The sequence below is a fragment of the Heteronotia binoei genome, chromosome 10 (assembly GCF_032191835.1).
Source record: "Heteronotia binoei isolate CCM8104 ecotype False Entrance Well chromosome 10, APGP_CSIRO_Hbin_v1, whole genome shotgun sequence".
NCBI classification, from domain to species: Eukaryota; Metazoa; Chordata; class Lepidosauria; order Squamata; family Gekkonidae; genus Heteronotia; species Heteronotia binoei.
In genome coordinates this window covers 74,453,507-74,472,358 of record NC_083232.1, presented here as the reverse complement: position 1 = coordinate 74,472,358, position 18,852 = coordinate 74,453,507, and the positions used below count along the sequence as shown (strand labels likewise).

The following is an 18,852-nucleotide window of genomic DNA, read 5'->3' as shown; positions in this document are numbered from 1 at the left end:
ACCCCAAACTCTGCCAGTTGTTGAATAACTGCTTAGATTGCTTAACAAAGTTTGAGTCCAGTGGTACCTTTTGGACCAACAAATTCTGGGTATAAGCTTTCGTGTGCATGCACACTTCTTCAAATCTGAAGAAGTGTGCATGCACACAAAAGCTTATACTCAACATTTATTTATTGATTTTATCAAATTTATTCCACCCTCCCCTTATGGGCTCAGGGTGGCTAACAACAGTTAAAAACCACTTAAAATATTTAAAAAACAGAATATACAATAAAAACAATTCATACATTTTCCAACCATAAAAATCTAAGATGCACGTCTGATTATCTGTATTTATCCAATGAGATTGTCAGTGCTGTGGGGCATTAGTTTGTTAGTCCTAAAGGTGCCACTGGACTCAGACTTTATTCTGTTGCTTTGTACCGACAAGGCTACCCACCTGAATCTATTTGCTTAGTTTGCTGCCAGCATGTATTCATTTATATGCACTGCATGTAATTCTCAAGAAAAATAAATTCTTCTTTAACAGTGTCTTTCCAAAGACAGCGGCTGTTAATCTTTCCTTTACCTTCGCTGGCTGAGTCACTTTGAACTTGTCCATCAATCTCCATCCCAACTGCAAGACAAAAGCAAACGGAGTGATCACATTTATTGTCGGTACTTTAACATACAACAGATTACTCTTAGAGGGGAAAGAATACAGCTTCCTTTTCATGACTTCAGCTAGAGAGAGCTAAATACTTTTTTTAAAAGTGCGTACATCTCTATTTTGTATTGCTTTGACATCTGTAGCAGTGGGTAAACTAACAGTGTTCTCTGTACAAAGTCATACCAAGTACATACAATTTGAACATTGTATCTGTATCAGAGGCATTTTATTGCCCCCAAGATGCAAAATATAAGGAACAGCAGCTAAATATCAGTAAATCTATACGAACCATTTTCCATGATGACCTGCAGTTCACATTTCTTCTTCTTCATGGTGGCTATTTTCTCCTCTTTTCTATTTGCAATCTGTACTCTTGATCAAGGACTTTATCCACCAATTATAGTACATTACCCACCAATTATATGTGGACCACACATCTTTCCTTGTGTTTTCCTTGGCTACATACTGGTATATACATAGCAAGCCATTAATGAACCTACACTGACTAGTTTTCTCTGACACAGTTCTTGTGTTACACAGGCACTTCAGTTTATGGGCTTGATGCTTAGAGGAGATTCGCAGTACCAATCCAATCCAGCCACTTTCTACTCTGATCCTTTTTCAGCGCGGAAAGCACCTGTGGCATTACGTTGCATGACATTATTTAAACATGAAGGAAAGCCCATTGGAGAGTGCTTGGTAGTATAATCTGAAAGGAAGATGCAAGTACTTTCCATTCCAGGTAGAGCCACTTGCTTTATTTCTAGCTAGGATAACTAGTTAGGGCAAACACCATTGCCCTCTCTCTCGTCTTTACATATTGGGAAGTTTGTTCTCAGTCCTTTTTTGACTTTAGAAGGTTTCAGTTGTTAGCTGTCAGACTCAGCTTTGGTTTCTTTCACATCTGCCTTTCTACAAGGGCAGGTGCAGGATCATTAATGAAGGTTGGCCGCTAGGGATGGGCATGAACCAAAAAATGAACCATGGTTTGAGCATGATCCAAGCCAGTTCATGGTTCATTTTGAACTGGTCCATTTAATCATGTCATTCCCAAATCCAAAAACAAACCTTTCGGGTGGTACATTTTTGCGGTTTATTCTCCAAATAGCCTGGCACCGATTCAGTCAATTCATAGGCAATACTGGGGGTGGACTTGCGAAGAGCCCTAGAAACACCCAAAGCAGTTGTCCATAGCTTGATTGGCAGCTCTGGGAGCCAAACACAGGGGCCAAACCTGAAATGGAGCTTTCCTGGGGGCACCTGCTTTGGGTGGGGGCTATAACTTAGACTTCTCAAATCCAGTAGGTGGAGTAGAGCCTCCTGAAGACTCTCTGTAAGTTTGGTGTCTCTCTCACAGGGGGGCTGTTCTTCCACCTCCCAAACCAAATGAACCATGAACCAGTTCCAGAAAATGGTGGTTCATGTAAGTTCATGGTTAATTTGGCTCATGCAATCAAAACAATGAACCACCATTTCCCAGTTCATGCCCATTCCTATTGGCAGCCCATGGAGCTTAGGGTTTCTCATGGAGTCTGCAAAGCGGTCACATCCTGTGACTGCAGACCATACCAAATGGTTTCATGTTCCAAAAGCGTGCTTGTGCCCCACGAGAATTCTGACAAGATCCAGATATATGCAAATGAAAAATGCTTAACTGAATCTGTTCAGGCTGGTCAAGAGGGAAGATAGGAGGCGGGAGGCGTAAGCAAGGGGAGAGCGAATGGGGCACTGTGTAGCATGGGTTATTCAGCTGGTCAATAATATTTTAAGTACATAGAAGGTTAAGTGTTGCTCAATTAAAATTTAGTAAGCAGATGAAGGGAAGTTATTCCCCCATCTCCATTTCTCCCTGTTACCCCTTCAAGCATTTTACTGGGTTGGATCAAGCCAACTTTTTCTCTCAATCTCACCCAATTTCCCTCCATTCTACAGCCTCCATCCCATAGTGTTTGTATATACAAGCCTTATGATTCTCAGCATAGCCTTTTTGGATGATCAAAGACAGGGACACAGGACCAGCTCTAGACTGGCACCCTAGACAAGGCTAACTTCTCCCCCCCCACACTGATAACCAATTTTCAAAAACAGATGAATTGGGAAAATGAAAAACACAATACTTGAAACTGCTCCCTGAGCTGGGTAGCCCAGGCAACAAATGTACACTTTTATGACTTTCAGGTATGATAAAATCTACACAAGCAATGTATGCTTTTATGTACATATGTTTATAGTCCACCTTTCTCATGAAAGCAGATTCCATCTACATTATACACATATAGATTTGCTGACTATGACATCTGCCCAGTTTTGTTTTCAGAAAAGAAATACCAGAATTTAGATGGTGAACCCCAATAGTGCGCATTCATACAAAGCTAGGTTGGGTTGTTGTCGTTCTCCTTATTCACCTTCTGCCATTCCAGAGTCATTACATCTCTGAGATCGAGATTAAAAAGTCAAGGGGAGTTGCTGTTTTTATGGCCTGCTGTGAGCTTTCCAGAAACATCAGATGATTGGCCTGACATAAGTGGGTCTCATCCCAAAACCCATGGGTCCCCTCATCAGAACCTCCCACACCTCAGACAAGTCCCCTAGCCTCCCCCTGCAGTTCCCATTTCCAAAATAAGGCACCCATCAGCCTACTGCCTCCAGTGAGCCCCCCATAACTACCCTCACTGCTCACTCATCTACTGACTTAGCAGCCACTTATATTCCCCCAGTCCTCCCCAACATGGCCTTGTACCACAATACAACTAGTCTGCTACCACTTCCCCCCTTCCACAACTCCAAGGATTCTCTGGATCTACATTTCTCATGCAACACAAAGCACAGAAGAGCTTGCACCAATGCTTAACTTGGTCCTCCCAGCCCCAATGCAAAAGTAGTGCCTTCTGGCCAAGGCAGTGGGCCTCTTTTTCGTGCTCCCTCTCCGCCCCTGGCAACTGATGCTGCTGTTAGCCAGAGTTGGACTTGGACCAGTGTACCTCGTGGGCTGCACTGTTGGCAAAGATTGTGCGGCATTGTTCAGTTTCAGTTTGTGACCTCCTCCTCACAGCCTGCTCAGCTGCCCTTCCTCCTTTGAACTTCGGCCTTGTGCTCACCAGTGAGTTGCCTTCTGCCCACCGGCTAAGGAGGCTAAGCAAGATAGTCCAGGGCAAAAGGCCAGCCCTGGGATCCCCCAAAGTCCCCTGTTTCCCTTGGCCTTCCTTGCTTCCCAAATGGGCATGCTTTGGCTAAGATGTGATCACTCAAAGCCAACATGGGGATGGCCTAACTGCAGTACCAGCCCCCTTCCCTCTGATTCCCACTGTTCTTTTCTCATTCCTGCTTTGCAACTCCTTTCAAAGGCCTGGCCATTCTGGAACCAGCTGTTCCCAAAACCAAACTCTAACCATTGCCACCACCCTAGACACACACACACACACGGCTTCTCCATTTGCCTTCTCCAGTGCAATGCATGACCCCACAGTGATCTCTCCTGCTCCTTGTGTGCTCTTACTCCCTGTTCCTCCCCATCTCCACTAACTGCACCAAGATGTTCCCTTTACTAACCTCCCCATGTCTGGGCCAAGTCCTGGTGTTACAGGGCCCTCCTCTCCTCCAAGTGGAAACAAGCTGCATCACCTGCCAAGCTGGTCTGCCGCTGCCACATCAGCACGCAAGTGCCATCCCTTCCTTGCTGCCACGGCTCTTCATGTCCCTGTGCACATGCTTGCCACAGCTCTGGCAACCATGTGTGCTGCTGCTGCTGGCTCTCTCTGCTGCTTTTGCACAGGTGCAGCCCAGTACTGCATTGAGCAGCTTAGGTGGAAGCCCAGGAGGGAAGTGGGTCATGTGGAAGGTGTTCATTTTGGCATCCACTGAAGGCCTCTGCCCTAGGCAGTCACCTATCTTGCCTAGTGGTAGGGCCAGTCCTACAGGGACACCAGGTCTCCTGATACAGTGAGAGACCTCCTGACTGAACTCTGCCTTCTCTGTCCACTGCTGTTTGGTGAGGAAGTGGAGGGGGAAATGGGCATGAGATTTGGAATTGCACTGATGGCACAAAGTCACTTCTGATTAATAACTGGAAGTGACATCACTGCATTGGCATGGAGCTCTAGGATTCTTCTCTGAACTCTATGGACCCCTCCTATCCCCATTCCTTCTATTCTCCATTGATGATGTCTCCTTCCTTCTTTGCCTGCAGAAAAGTTGGTTGGGTCCAACCCACCAAGTTATTTCAAGGTTATACACAATTTTTTTTTAAGTATGGGTACAGAGTGTTGGTGGTATACCAGAAAGTTTTCTGCTGCATTTTGCCTCACAAACAATAGGGATGTGTAGTTTTATAGGAATTGGTGCTGGTGTCCACTTTTATTGACTTGGCTGAGCCAATTAGAGATAGCTTTGAGGTTTGAGGTAAAATGTGAAAATGAGCATAGCGAAACAGTAGTATAAGTATAGACCCCTGATTGCTGGTTTGATCTGAGATATCAGAAGGGCCCCCACAAAGGCATGAGGTAGTGGGTAAGAGCTGTGGGTGCCTGCAGTAAACTTGGTAGTGCAAAGGCAGTTCTGTGGCTGTGGGATTGTTAAAGTGCAATTGCCTGATTTGTTTAGAAGCTACACCTTCTGCCCAGAAGCCCAACCTCCTAAATTGCAAATATGCACAAGCATAACTCTGAGGAAGGAAGCAAACACACAAGACATTTTATCCTCCCAGGAAAGCCTATCCCATGTGTTCAGTGGGGGGGAAAAAGCCAGAAAATTAAAATGCTTACCGCTTAACAAAGTGGGAAAGTAAATGATAAGTCACACCAAGACCCTAAATCTGTAACACCAATGCTTTATGCAAGATTTGCATCTGACCCAGAGAGTAACAGAACTACTTTCCAGTGTTAGTGTTCTGCTTGGGATTGTGCAAAATAATAAGATTAGATCCCCTAAATTTGCACAGCATCCCTCCAGTTCCTCCCACTATGGGCTGAGAACTTAACAGATTGCTTTTTGCCTCCTGAGCTTGCTCTGTGCAAGGTATAAATTAATAATGTGCAACTGTGAACCTAAACAATTACTTATGTAAATGTCAGGCTAGCCTGGGGAGCAGGAACGATGCAGATCCTTGTAGCAATTTTTTGATAGACTTAGAAAGTGTGTGGGGGATTCTCTTTCTCTCTCTCCTTTTTTGTGAATACAACTTTGTAACTTGTCTTGAGACTTTTAAAATAAATTGCTGGACATACCGTAACTAGGTGTGTTGCCTTTTGGACCAGTTTTGTAGCTTCCTTTTTCAACCAGTATTATTACAGAAACGGTAACTGAATCCTAGAAACACATGCAGCAGATGCCTTAATATTTAACCAGATGGGAGTTGCCTTTCTTTCTTCGTTTTTGGTTAACATACAGCTTTAGCTAATTAATACTTGGGTTACATTTATTCAACGTTCAGTTCATCCATAAGTAATCCCTGCTTAGCAGGTTGCTGAGAACCAAGACTTGATTCCTGCATGCTTGTGCCAATAATTCCTTTTTAAAGGCATATTAAATGTTCTTTTATTTTATATCCAAGTTCTTTTCTGGTTTTGGATGATGTTTTCCACATTGGTGCAAATGGCACTTTGAGGGGGGTTTATATCAGGAGAAGGACATCACCCTCCTCATGCTGCAGTCTCATCCAAATTGTCTCCCTTCCACCAGATGCTGTTTATAGAACTTTAAAGAAGTGACAGACTCAGTCATGTATCACCAACATCTTTCCGCTGTGAACCTCAGGTCCCAGCCCCACATCTGACTCTGTGCAGCTTTTAAGAGTAACTCTGTCTGTATGTTTACAATATGCTTCATTTTAAAAAGATTAGTGTGCTGAGGCTGAAGCTTGCTTGGTGGCCATACCCTTGAGTAAGGGTGGAATTCTAGTAGGAGCTAATTTACGTATTAGGCCACACACCCCTGATGTAGCCAATCCTCCAAGAGCTTACAAAAGAGAGCCTTGTAAACTCTTGGAGGATTGGCTACATCAGGGGTATGTGGCCTAATATGCAAAGGAGTTCCTGCTAGAATTCCACCCCTGTTCTTGAGTCTTGGAAGACTTTATCACCCCGGCTGCTTTCACATAGAGATTTTTCTCTATGTTAGCTTCCAAACTAACATAGGGGGGAGGGGGAGTGGGCTCCCTCTTGGGTATCCTGCCCCCCCAGGGAAAGTGTATGCGCAATACATAGCCTCTCCTTTCCCGGTGTAGTGAACGGCGCGTGGTCACTGTCCGGCTATGCCTGGCAGATGGTCACTGCAATGGCCTCTCCTGCATTACTGCATCCATGGCAACACCTTCCCGCTGGTCCCCCCTGTTTCTCACAGAGTTTGCCACATCATGGTGCGACCGAATGTCCGGCGGTATAACCGGATGGGCAGGCTGGGCTCACCAACCTCGTCAGCCAAGAGAAGGAAAACTCTAACATCAAACCCGGGCAGATAGAGCTCGTTAATGTAACACCTACCACCTGGAGGACTCGCTGACGGCGTTCCGGCTTACTGGGCCATGGCAGATGACCCCAAGGTGAAAGGGTGGAGCCAGTACCGCGCACACTGTGCTTCACCTAAAAATTCCTCTGCACAGGCCTGAAGGGCATATCCACATCCACAACCCACAACACACCAAGTCCTGCAGCGATGGGCAAGGGGCGAAATGGCAGGTGGAAGATGCCACTGGAAGCCGCAGTCCCGATCCTGCATGTAGGCGGTTCAGGGTATTGGTCGCCTGATGCTGACCCAGAGACGAAAGCATTTTTCGGCAGCACCCTGAATGACCAAGCAGCCTTATCTAGGGACAGCACTGCTTGCTCCGTATGGAGAGGGGCCTAGAAAAGGTGGCCTAAACAAAGCTCATCTCCCCCCCCCCCCCAGTTGGCTAGCCACGGTCAACGAGCATCCTTTCTTGCGGTCAAAAAATAACAACAAAGAAAAGGCATGCACCTGCCTCACAAAGTGTGCAAAGACTAAAGCTTGCGTGTTGGAACATCAGAACCATGCTTGACACAGTAGACAGTGGTCGCCCTGAACGACGCTGTGCTCTAGTTGCCCACGAACTTCTCAGGTTGAATATCGACATAGCAGCTCTCAGTGAGGTCCGTTTCCCTGAGAAAGGTAGTCTTCGAGAACACGGTGCTGGCTATACCCTCTACTGGTCGGGTAAGTCAAAGGCTGAGAGCCGCCTTTCTGGCATTGGCTTCATGGTCAGGAACTCCATTGCCTCCAAACTCGAAAACCTGCCAACAGGTCACTCAGATCGCATCATGTCCATGCACCTCCCACTTCAAAACAAGCAGCATGCAACACTCTTCAGTGTGTATGCCCCAACCCTTCAAGCAGATCCTGCAGAAAAGAACAAGTTCTATGCTGATCTACGCAACCTCGTACGGAAGATCCCTACAGAGGACAAGGTGATCATCCTTGGCGACTTTAATGCCAGAGTAGTTAAAGACTCGGAAGCCTGGAAAGGAGTACTTGGCAAACACGGCATTGGCAACTGCAATGATAACGGGTGCCTCCTGCTAGAATTCTGCATGGAGCACCAGCTCACCATCACCAACACTATCTTTCAGCAGAAGAACAGCCTGAAGACAACCTGAATGCACCCACGGTCCAAGCACTGCCACCTTATCGACTACATTCTGGTGTGCCAGAGAGACCTTCGAGATGTCTTACACACATTGAGTAATGCCCAGTGCGGAATGTCATACGGATCATCGTCTTGTACGCTGCAATCTCCGTCTTCACTTTAAACCCACACCCAGGAGAGGAGGTATCCCTCGGAGGAAGCTTCAGGTTGGCAGCCTTCAGTCAGCCGAAGTTAAAGCTGCCTTCCAGGCAAAACTCCAGTCAAGAATTGAGGACCCCAGTTGCCCCACAGACCCTTCTCCAGAAGCACTCTGGGAACACCTAAAAACTACCATCCTGATGATCTCTGAAGATCTGCAGTAGGTGTATGGGGATTTTATCTGGGATAGCCTTCTCTGATATTATGTTGTCACTTTTCTGTGTTTCATGTGCTGCCAAATCACTTCTGACTAACAGGCCAGTGTTCCCTCTAAGGTGAGTTAGTGTGAGCTAGATCACAGATTTTTAGCCTCAAGCTCACACATTTTTGTCTTAGCTCAGGAAAAATGACCCCAGAGCAAACTAATGTATGCAGCAGCTCACAACTTTAATGCCAGTAGCTCACAACTTATATACCAGTAGCTCACAAAGTTGAGTTTTGCTCACAAGACTCTGCAGCTTAGAGGGAACATTGTGCAACCCTATGAATTAGTGATTTCAGGTCTTGTTTAATTGTTGCATTTGGTATGGTGATTTATTGACTGTGTTGTGATTTGTCAAGAGGAGCTCTGAAGAGTTTGTACAATCATGTCATGGGGCACTGCCATCACAAACAAAGATTGCAAAACAAATATGAGGAGTCATCGTTCAGGGGAGAAGCATGTGCTTGGCATGTAGAAAGTTTCAGATTTACAGTGCGGTCCTATGCAGAATGACTTCAGTCTGAACCTATTTGTTTCAATGGACTTTGATGGAATAACTCTGCATAGGGTTGCACTATCAGTCACTGGCATTTTCACTTAAAAGAATTTTAAATTGCAGATTTGGGAAAGACTTTGGAGACCTACGCAAAATGGACCAATGGTCTACAATATACACTATGTCTCATCTTGAAGTTTTGATTAGTGATGTTTGGTAGGATCTAAATCCTACCCAATATGGTGTCATGCAGTAAATGTGAACAGAAATAACTGTGCAATGGTTAGGGCAGAGAACAGTGTAATAAAGAAATAAGAGCACCCTCTTGTGATAGTAAAGATACATAGCAAATCACCCCACTTGCCAAGAGTGCTATGAGACTGATCACCTGCCTTTGTCCTTTCTTCCTGCAAAGAAAAACTATTTCTTCTGTGTTTTTAGCCTTACCTATTACAGAGATGGACTATTTCCTTAATATGAGATAGAGGCTGGAAAGAAAATGCAGCAGCAGATGTTCTTGGTCCTTTCTTTCAGTGGGTTTTCTGTTTCAGGATCCAGGCTTACAATAATATTGTATTGTCCAGGGTGGATTGGGACCTTAAAACTGCCCCCTGGGTGAGATGAGTTGAGTGGTCCCTGCAGCAAGCTCAGCTTGTTTCTGACCACTAGTGGCCATCCAGGGCAGAGCAGCCCACCAGGAATTCTGCCAGTCAATTGAGTGGTCCAATAAGTTGGTTCACTCCTGAATCTGGTGTTTGCAATGTTTCAGAATTGTATAGAGCTTCACAACAAAGAACTTCCAAATTTTGACTGTGTATCTGTGAAAAGGGTGGTTTCTAAATCTCCCAACAGGGACAGAAAAAGAAAATTGCTCCTTCAGGCTGTTTCTTCAAGAACAAAGTGATGTCTAGAAGAACTTAAAGGCTCTAAACCTTTGTTAATGGTAACAAAATTCCAATCCTCTTATAAAAATGACTGCCATTCCCTAAGGCATGCACACTGTTGCTTTTGTTAAAAATCTTATGAGGCTGGAATAGGGTTGTCAGGTCTGGGTTGGGAAATACCTGGAGGTTTTGGGGGTAGAGTCTGAGGAGTGGGGGGTTGGGGAAGGAAGGGACTTCAGTGGATTATAATGCCATAGAGTCCACCTTCTAGAGCAGCCATTTTCTCCAGGTGAAATGATCCCTTTTGCCAGAAGATCAGTTGTAATAGAGATCTCCAGCCACCAGCTGGAAGTTGGCAACTCTTGGCTGGAAGGTGACCAGCAAGCAACTAGGAAGGTGATTTTTTTTTAAAGTGACATAGACTGAGGAACACAAATCTAGATGCAAAAATTCAGGAGGATAATAATGACATGTGGAACTTGAGAGCATGGAGCTCAGGTTATCATCAGTGGGCTGTTGCCCTAGAGAAGGGTACTCCCTCTATGGCTTGTGAAGAGCCTCATTCTCAAATGACCATCAATCAGAAGAGCCACAGGACTGTTGTATTGCCTGTGTGCCACCCTGCCAAGTACATCTCCTATAAGATATTTGCATTGATATTAAATGTATGATTATTTTTTTAAAATTACCAGAGTATCTCAGTGTGTAGGCTTGTTTCTGTTGAACCTTCGCCAGCCCTGGGGTATCTGGAGTGAGGGGAAGGACTTGCAAGTCAGACTTCCAACACAAAGCAGTGTGCAAGCTTTCAGGTTCTCCAGAACTCTTTATCAAGGTGGGTAATGAAACATAAATGCTTCCCTCTGTTAAAAAATCCCCTTCAAACTGAACTAGAGTGCTGCAAGAGACAGGGTGGTTAGAGTTTCTCTCTGTGCTAAGCAGGGATCACCTGCCAGCCACAAGCCCCACTGGGCAATAGCCTTGCCCCCTTTCCTAAAAAATGGGCCATTGCCATGTTGGGGGACATTGTACTGTGCCAGAGGGCTGCTGATGGCCAGGAACAAGCCAGGATCTGCTCAGCTCAGACCCAGCCAGCAGTGATCGTGAAATTCATTGGTTCACCCTCCCCTTCCTCCTATGCTGCTGCCTGCCAGTGCTGCAGGAGGAGGCAGCGGGTGAGCTGCCAGGTTGCTGCTGCCAACTGGATCCATGCTGTATGGGCCCTGGGGCACTGCCAGCACCATACAGGCTGCTTGGCCTGTCATTTTTGGTGCCTTCTCTGCCCCTGCATGTTATGTTATTGCAGAAGAAACTGTTTGATTATTCTCCTAACTGAAGTGCTTGAGGGAAAGCATTAGGCCAGCTGTCATACTTTTCTTCTGATATAAATAGAAACGTCAAGAGCAGGAAATCTTGGATTTAGTAGGACAGGGAATCTTGGAGCTGTTGCAGACTCAGGCAGATATCACTCTATTGGCAATTTGGTAGAAATATTTGGTACATATCTTCAAACATTATATTAGTTATATAATGAATTATCTGGGCTACAGTTTCTACCTGCAGAATGGCACTTCCCTGCCTCCCCCTTCTCTTGCTAGTCCACTGATCTTCATGAAATGCTGCTCCTGGGGAAGGAAACCCCAAGGATCGGTACGAGGAGGGTCTACAGCAGAAAGGGGGAATTCGCGCAGACTGCCAATTTACCCTGGCTCCAACCCGTCGAAAGGAGAAAATTTAACCTCAAATGAAAACTATGACACTGGTGTTCTTCCATTTCTCTGAATGCTGGGGCACAAAACGTGAATCTATATTTATATCTATTCTAATGTTTAAACTTAATTGAAATTTTGAAAAGGAGAGTCTAATGAATCAGAATCTCATTAATAACTAATTACAAATTGCTATAACTAATACAAATTAATTGGGAGTTTTTGTTTTGTGCTCTTGGCCATAATATAGCGATCAGCTAGATTCCACGCTGTGCATGGAGTATACTTTTTTGACACTTCCTCAGGTATTGCAGTGTGGAACTGTCAGTCCAGCATATTAACAAGAAGTAGGATGTACTGTTTCCTGAGCAGATTCTTTCTTTGATTTACTGAGTCACCTAGAAACAGATTTGTAACTATGCTGGGTTCACCTGTTGAAAATAGAAGTTAATTATCATACACAGGAATTGGAAGGTAAGAACATAAGAACATAAGAGAAGCCATGGTGGATCAGGCCAATGGCCCATCAAGTCCAACCCTCTGTGTCACACAGTGGCAAAAAATGTTATATACACACATACACTGTGGCTAATAGCCACTGATGGACCTGTGCTCCATATTTTTATCTAAACCCCTCTTGAAGGTGGCTATACTTGTGGCCGCCACCACCTCCTGTGGCAGTGAATTCCACATGTTAATCACCCTTTGGGTGAAGAAGTACTTCCTTTTATCCGTTTTAACCTGTCTGCTCAGCAATTTCATCGAATGCCCACGAGTTCTTGTATTGTGAGAAAGGGAGAAAAGTACTTCTTTCTCTACTTTCTCCATTCCATGCATTATCTTGTAAACCTCTATCATGTCACCCCGCAGTCGACGTTTCTCCAAGCTAAAGAGTCCCAAGCGTTTCAACCTTTCTTCATAGGGAAAGTGCTCCAGCCCTTTAATCATTCTAGTTGCCCTTCTCTGCACCTTCTCTAATGCTATAATATCCTTTTTGAGGTGCGGCGACCAGAACTGCACACAGTACTCCAAATGAGACCACACCATCGATTTATACAGGGGCATTATGATACTGGCTGATTTGTTTTCAATTCCCTTCCTAATAATTCCCAGCATGGCGTTGGCCTTTTTTATTGCAAACGCACACTGTCTTGACACTTTCAGTGAGTTATCTATCATGACCCCAAGATCTCTCTCTTGGTCAGTCTCTGCCAGTTCACACCCCATCAACTTGTATTTGTAGCTGGGATTCTTAGCCCCAATGTGCATTACTTTGCACTTGGCCACATTGAACCACATCTGCCACGTTGACGCCCACTCACCCAGCCTCAACAGATCCCTTTGGAGTTCCTCACAATCCTCTCTGGTTCTCACCACCCTGAACAATTTAGTGTCATCTGCAAACTTGGCCACTTCACTGCTCACTCCCAACTCTAAATCATTTATGAACAAGTTAAAGAGCATGGGACCCAGTACCGAGCCCTGCGGCACCCCACTGCTTACCGTCCTCCACTGCGAAGACTGCCCATTTATACTCACTCTCTGCTTCCTATTACTCAGCCAGTTTTTGATCCACAAGAGGACCTGTCCTTTTACTCCATGATTCTCAAGCTTTCTAAGGAGCCTTTGATGAGGAACTTTATCAAAAGCTTTCTGGAAGTCAAGGTAAACAACATCTATCGGGTCTCCTTTGTCCACATGTTTGTTCACCCCCTCAAAGAAATGCAACAGGTTAGTGAGGCAAGATCTTCCCTTGCAGAACCCATGCTGAGTCTTCCTCAATAACCCGTGTTCATCAATGTGCCTACTCATTCTGTCCTTGATAATGGTTTCTACCAACTTTCCCGGTATTGAAGTCGGACTGACTGGCCTGTAATTTCCCGGATCTCCTCTGGAACCTTTTTTAAAGATGGGGGTGACATTTGCTACCTTCCAGTCCTCAGGAACGGAGGCAGATTTCAATGAAAGATTACAGATTTTTGTTAGAAGATCCACAAGTTCAACTTTGAGTTCTTTCAGAATTCTCGGATGTATGCCATCCGGACCCGGTGACTTATTATTTTTAATTTGTCTATCAGTTGTAGGACCTCCTCATTTGTCACCTCAATCTGACTCAGGTCTTTCAACACCCCTTCCAAAATTAGTGGTTCTGGGGCGGGCAAAAAGTTCTCGTCTTCCACAGTGAAGACGGAGGCAAAAAATTCATTTAGCTTCTCAGCCATTTCCCTATCCTCCTTCAGTAATCCTTTTACCCCATGGTCATCCAAGGGCCCCACTGCCTCCCTGGCTGGTTTCCTACTTCTAATATATTTGAAGAAAGTTTTATTGTTGGTCTTTATGTTTTTTGCAATATGCTCCTCATAGTCCCTTTTTGCCTGCCTGATCACAGTCTTGCATTTGATTTGCCACAGCCTGTGTTCCCTTTTACTAATCTCACTTGGACTGGTTTTCCACCGCTTAAAGGAGTCCTTCTTACCTTTTACAGCTTCCATTACTTTGTTTGTTAACCACGCAGGCCTTTTCTTATGCCTGTTTGTGCCTTTCCTAACTTGTGGTATGTATTTTATCTGAGCTTCTAGGATTATAGTTTTAAATAGCATCCAAGCTTCCCCAAGGGTTTTGACCGTAGGTACCTTTCCTTTCAGTTTCCTCCTCACATGCCCTCTCATCTCAGTGTATTTACCCCTTTTATATATATGATCTATATATCTTAGGTATTCTGTTAATGTGCAAATGAGATGACTCTTAGTAAGCAAACTTAACTCTGACTTTATGAATTTTTTTCAGAACATTAACAAAGTGTTTTCTCATGGAATTCCAACAAGGAATGTAATTCAGAGCACTTACAAATGGGAATGTAGATATTTTCTTCTGAAATGCATTTCCTCCACTTTTTTTCTTGTAGTATGTTGCTTTTATTAGCTCTGGAGTTCTTATATTAAAACATTAGCATAAATGAGTACTTTTATTACAATCTCTTTTATAAAAGCATTTATTATTTAATTTGTTTACACATTGCACTTCTACAATAAAATGATAGTAGATGTATACATAGACACACATATGTACACACACATACATATACACGGGGGGGGGGGGGGTTGTAGCAGGAACTCCCTTTGCATATTAGGCCACACACCCCTGATGTAGCCAATCGTCCAATAGCCAACCGCCCCCCCCCCCGAATATACACATAAACAGCCACCAGCAGCATAAAAATCATATATTAAAAAAATAGTGCTTGAGCAGCAAAAAAGCTCTGCTGCTTTCTGGAAAACTGCATTCCTTGAGCTGCATATTGCATTATTTTTACCAGTGGATCAAGAACACATGAAGTGGCAGAATGAGAAAATGTGTCCTACCAGGTAAAATCTGCTTCTGCTTTTTGAGAAGACCTTTCATTTTGCACCAAAAATGCTTTGAGAGATGTTGTGATATGAACAGTGTGAGTTTTGCATGACCTGTGGGATGGTGTTGATGTGACTGGATTATAAAAATCCTTTTTCTGTCTCTTCCTATACAAAAGCTGAATTATCTTCAGTTATGCTCATTATCCTTCCTTCCATCTTTTTTAAAACCCGAAGAATAGATTGGTACTGTTAATAATACCTCTGTATTATCACCTTCTGTTTAAGAATTTCAAAATCCCAAACACAGATTTACTGAGGTTTATGTGGACAAGAAGCTGCTCAGCAAATTCCCCCAATTACAGATGAAATTAGCAGAGGGATTCAGGCTTTCAAAGTTGTAGGATACCATTTTTTTGCATTCAATTGCCAGGATGCGAGAAATAGTTGGATATGACTATACATTAGTGTCACTGAATATGAAAATCTTTCTCATTTGCATATTGCCTTTAGCACAGTGGTGACAGGCATACTGTTATTAATTTTGTCTATCACCTGGAAACTGAGGGATGATCTGGGACCTAACAAAGCAGCTGGTGTTCTTCCATTTACAGTGCAATTCTAAGTGGAGTCACACCTTTCTAAACCCACTGACTTCAATAGATTTGGAAAGATATGACTGTTTAGGATTCCTCTGCCACTGGAGATCCAGGAGTGTGAAACAGGGCATCAAAGTAAACGTGTATTGAAAAAAAAAGGGGGGGGGGAATCAGGATATTCAAGAGTAGAAAATCCATTTTTGTGTGTGTGTGACAACTGGATTATTTGCATGGTGATTTGCATGATTTCTTGTCCTACCAATTTTCAGGAAAAAACCACACAATTAGGATACTATAATTAATGAAACACAGCACAAAATGTTGCAAAATTCAGCATAACTGTAATTGAGAACAAATGCTACACTAGCCTAAAGAAAGATATTACAGTGTCTGCTGAACATCTGCAGAATTTGCCTAAAGCTTTATGTTAGGTTCTGACATAGTCCAGATGGATATCTAGAGGCAGAATTTTGTGTTGCAGCCAAGCTCCAGAGAAACCATTAACCAGGAATCTGAGAGCTGTAATAAAGTAGACCATAGTCATGTGAAATGGCATCTAGAAGGGGAAACTGAGCTTCTTGTACTCCCTTACTTGGGGTATTAAAATGGTTGGTGAAAGAAGAAATCTTCAACAGAAATCAGGAAATGGAGGCAATGATTTCATTTACAATCTGGAAAGAGGAGTCTGGAATGCTATCTCAAGAAGGACTAGAAGTACAGCTTGGGCCTATCTCAGGGAATAACTGGCCCCACTGGGGTTGTCAACCCCCAGGTCCCAGCATGGTATCCTTCTGGATCAGCTTTCAGGACTGGGACTGGAAGGAACTATTCTGCAGTGGTTCTGGTCCTATCTTGAGGGTATATTTTAGAGTGTGGTGCTTGGGGACTACTGCTTTACTCTGGCTCACAGAATTCTCCAGGGCTCCATCTTGTCCCACCAAGCATGGTATCTTGTGCTACCAGCAGATCCCAGGGAAGCTGCGGAAACTATGAAGAGGTGCCTGAAGGCAGTTTTAGAATGGATGAAAGTTAACCAGCTGAATCTTAGTCCTGATAAATTGGAGGTGCTACTGGTAGGGGGAAGGTCTGACCCAAGAAATGGATTATCCCTTGTTCTGGATAGTGTTCCACTTCCCTTAAAGGAGCATATTTGTAGCTTAGCAGTTCTTCTAGTATTATTTATGTGTTTTTAATCTGGAATTTTATACTTTTAACCGTATTTTTAATTGTATAAATGTTTTAATGCTTGCCATCTTGTGGACTCTAACTGGGTGGAAAGATGGCATAAAAATGTTTTAAATAAATATAGTCTAATAAGACACCCCATTGGCAGGCAAATGCCCTAAGAGTGAGCCCTGTGACACACTGTTTTGTTCTCTATACTTCTCCAAACCTGTTTCCTGCTGAGGGTGGAGTCATGGTACCTTTTAAAATCAACCTGTTTACAAATGTACGGGTTGAATAGATGGGCAGCAAGCCAGCAAGCATCTGTGCATGCGGGCTGAACTAATCCTGAAGCACCCTCAGTTCAGTACTTCAATATCCCGGCAAGCTGTCTCTGCAAGCCAAGAACCTCTTTAGTGACCTTTTCCAGCCAGTTCCAGACTACAAGCTGTTTTTCTCTTCTCCCCATATTCAAAACTGCAAAACCTGTTCTTAACTCTTACTCACGTAACTGGGGTATGATACAGAGTCCAGCAATTTGGAGTTGCTAATAGCCATCTGAGCCCATTAACAAAGTCCTTGCTGTCCACCATTGTGTGCTATGCTATATAAGAATGAAATGAAAGGGGCTGCTTTACGTTGTGTGACAATATTGTTACTGGGTTTGGTGTTTGGAGAAGGATACAAAACATGTATCCCAGTGTTGTTATGCTTCAGACTCCAGTACATTAATAAAAACTAATCCCCATTGCTAGCAATCTAATCACATCTTCTTTGTACCCATTCAGAGCTTCTGGAAATTGGGTTACACTGAATTAAAAGATAAAATACTGAGATGCAAACTGGAGGGGGAGGGAAGGGAGGGAAAGCTTTGTTGTTGCAGACAAAAAACCAAAATGACATGTTAGCAATCAGATTCAAGTCAATCACCATACAAAGAAATCACATTTGATACTCTGCCAAGCTGTACTAGGATGAGCCTTTTAGTGTTTCAGTTACAAAAATAGGCAGCTCAGTATCTGCCTACACGTAATCAAATGCAGCAAGCCAAGCAGCTGGTAATTGGCTTCCGTGATCTCAGAGCATCTTTGCCACTTCGTAGCCTGGGCCTCTCTCACTCTTAATACCTGTAACCATCCCTCCCAGGGAACATTTGCATCTACCTCTAGACAAGAATAATTCCTTACCATAAAACTTCCTGGGTGTCATTGTAATTTTCCTTCTGTTCAATGTGGATTTGTTGCAGAGGATTTGGCATGAGTAGGCAGGAATCTCGATGTTTACTCAGCCACATAACTCTTTAGGTAGCACTGGACAAGTGATTTTGGTGCCCCCGTTTCCTACCTGTAAAATGGAGACTTTAATGACTGAGGTTGAGGGGCTTATTTAGTGTCTTGACAAAGTGGTGAAGTAACATTTGTTCTAGCCCAACAGAAATCCAAATGAGATGGAAGATTGTTCAGACACCAGTGGAATGATGCATCTGCCTTTCCCTTTCCCAAAATGCTATGGAATGCTGAGGTAGTAGAATGAATTGCAGCACTTTAGAGTGCAGATGAAGAATCATGGAGGTCACATTTGTAATGCTTTACCATGCAAAAAACCCAAACATCTCCTTTCAAGTAGAAATCCAGCACAGCATAAAGAAAAGGGGAGATCCTTTTTTCCTTTCTATGCCAGAATCCTCTGTCTGTAGACAGAAGTGGTGATTTTTAATGTGTTGCAGCATATTTTATCACTTGTTGGCTGCCCAGTATAATTGAGTCACCACTACCTGCTCTCTCCATATTTCAGAGGAATTCCAAATGTGGTAAACAGTCATTCTGCTTGATGCAGTTTTTGGTGGGACTCAAAAGCTTGCATATCCCTACATCTGCTGATATAGGACCTACTTTGTATTTCTTACCCTTTGATACTAATACGGCAGCTGCAATCTACAGTTGTAATAACTTTCCACGAAGGGGCAGACCAAATGTCTGTTCTGTATTTATCATGCATTGGGACAACAGC

General features: G+C 43.8%; 1 protein-coding gene across 1 annotated transcript in view; it reads right to left on the bottom strand.

Moving 5' to 3' along the window:
• Positions 1-981, bottom strand: part of TMC2 (transmembrane channel like 2) — a 62,694-nt gene extending 61,713 nt beyond the window's left edge. The window contains exons 1-2 of the mRNA XM_060247720.1: positions 939-981; positions 569-616 (exon numbers count right to left, since the gene is read on the bottom strand). Coding sequence (XP_060103703.1) covers positions 569-616; positions 939-981 — 91 coding nt within the window. The remainder of the gene's footprint in view (positions 1-568; positions 617-938) is intronic.
• Between the last annotated feature and the right edge of the window lie 17,871 nt (positions 982-18,852).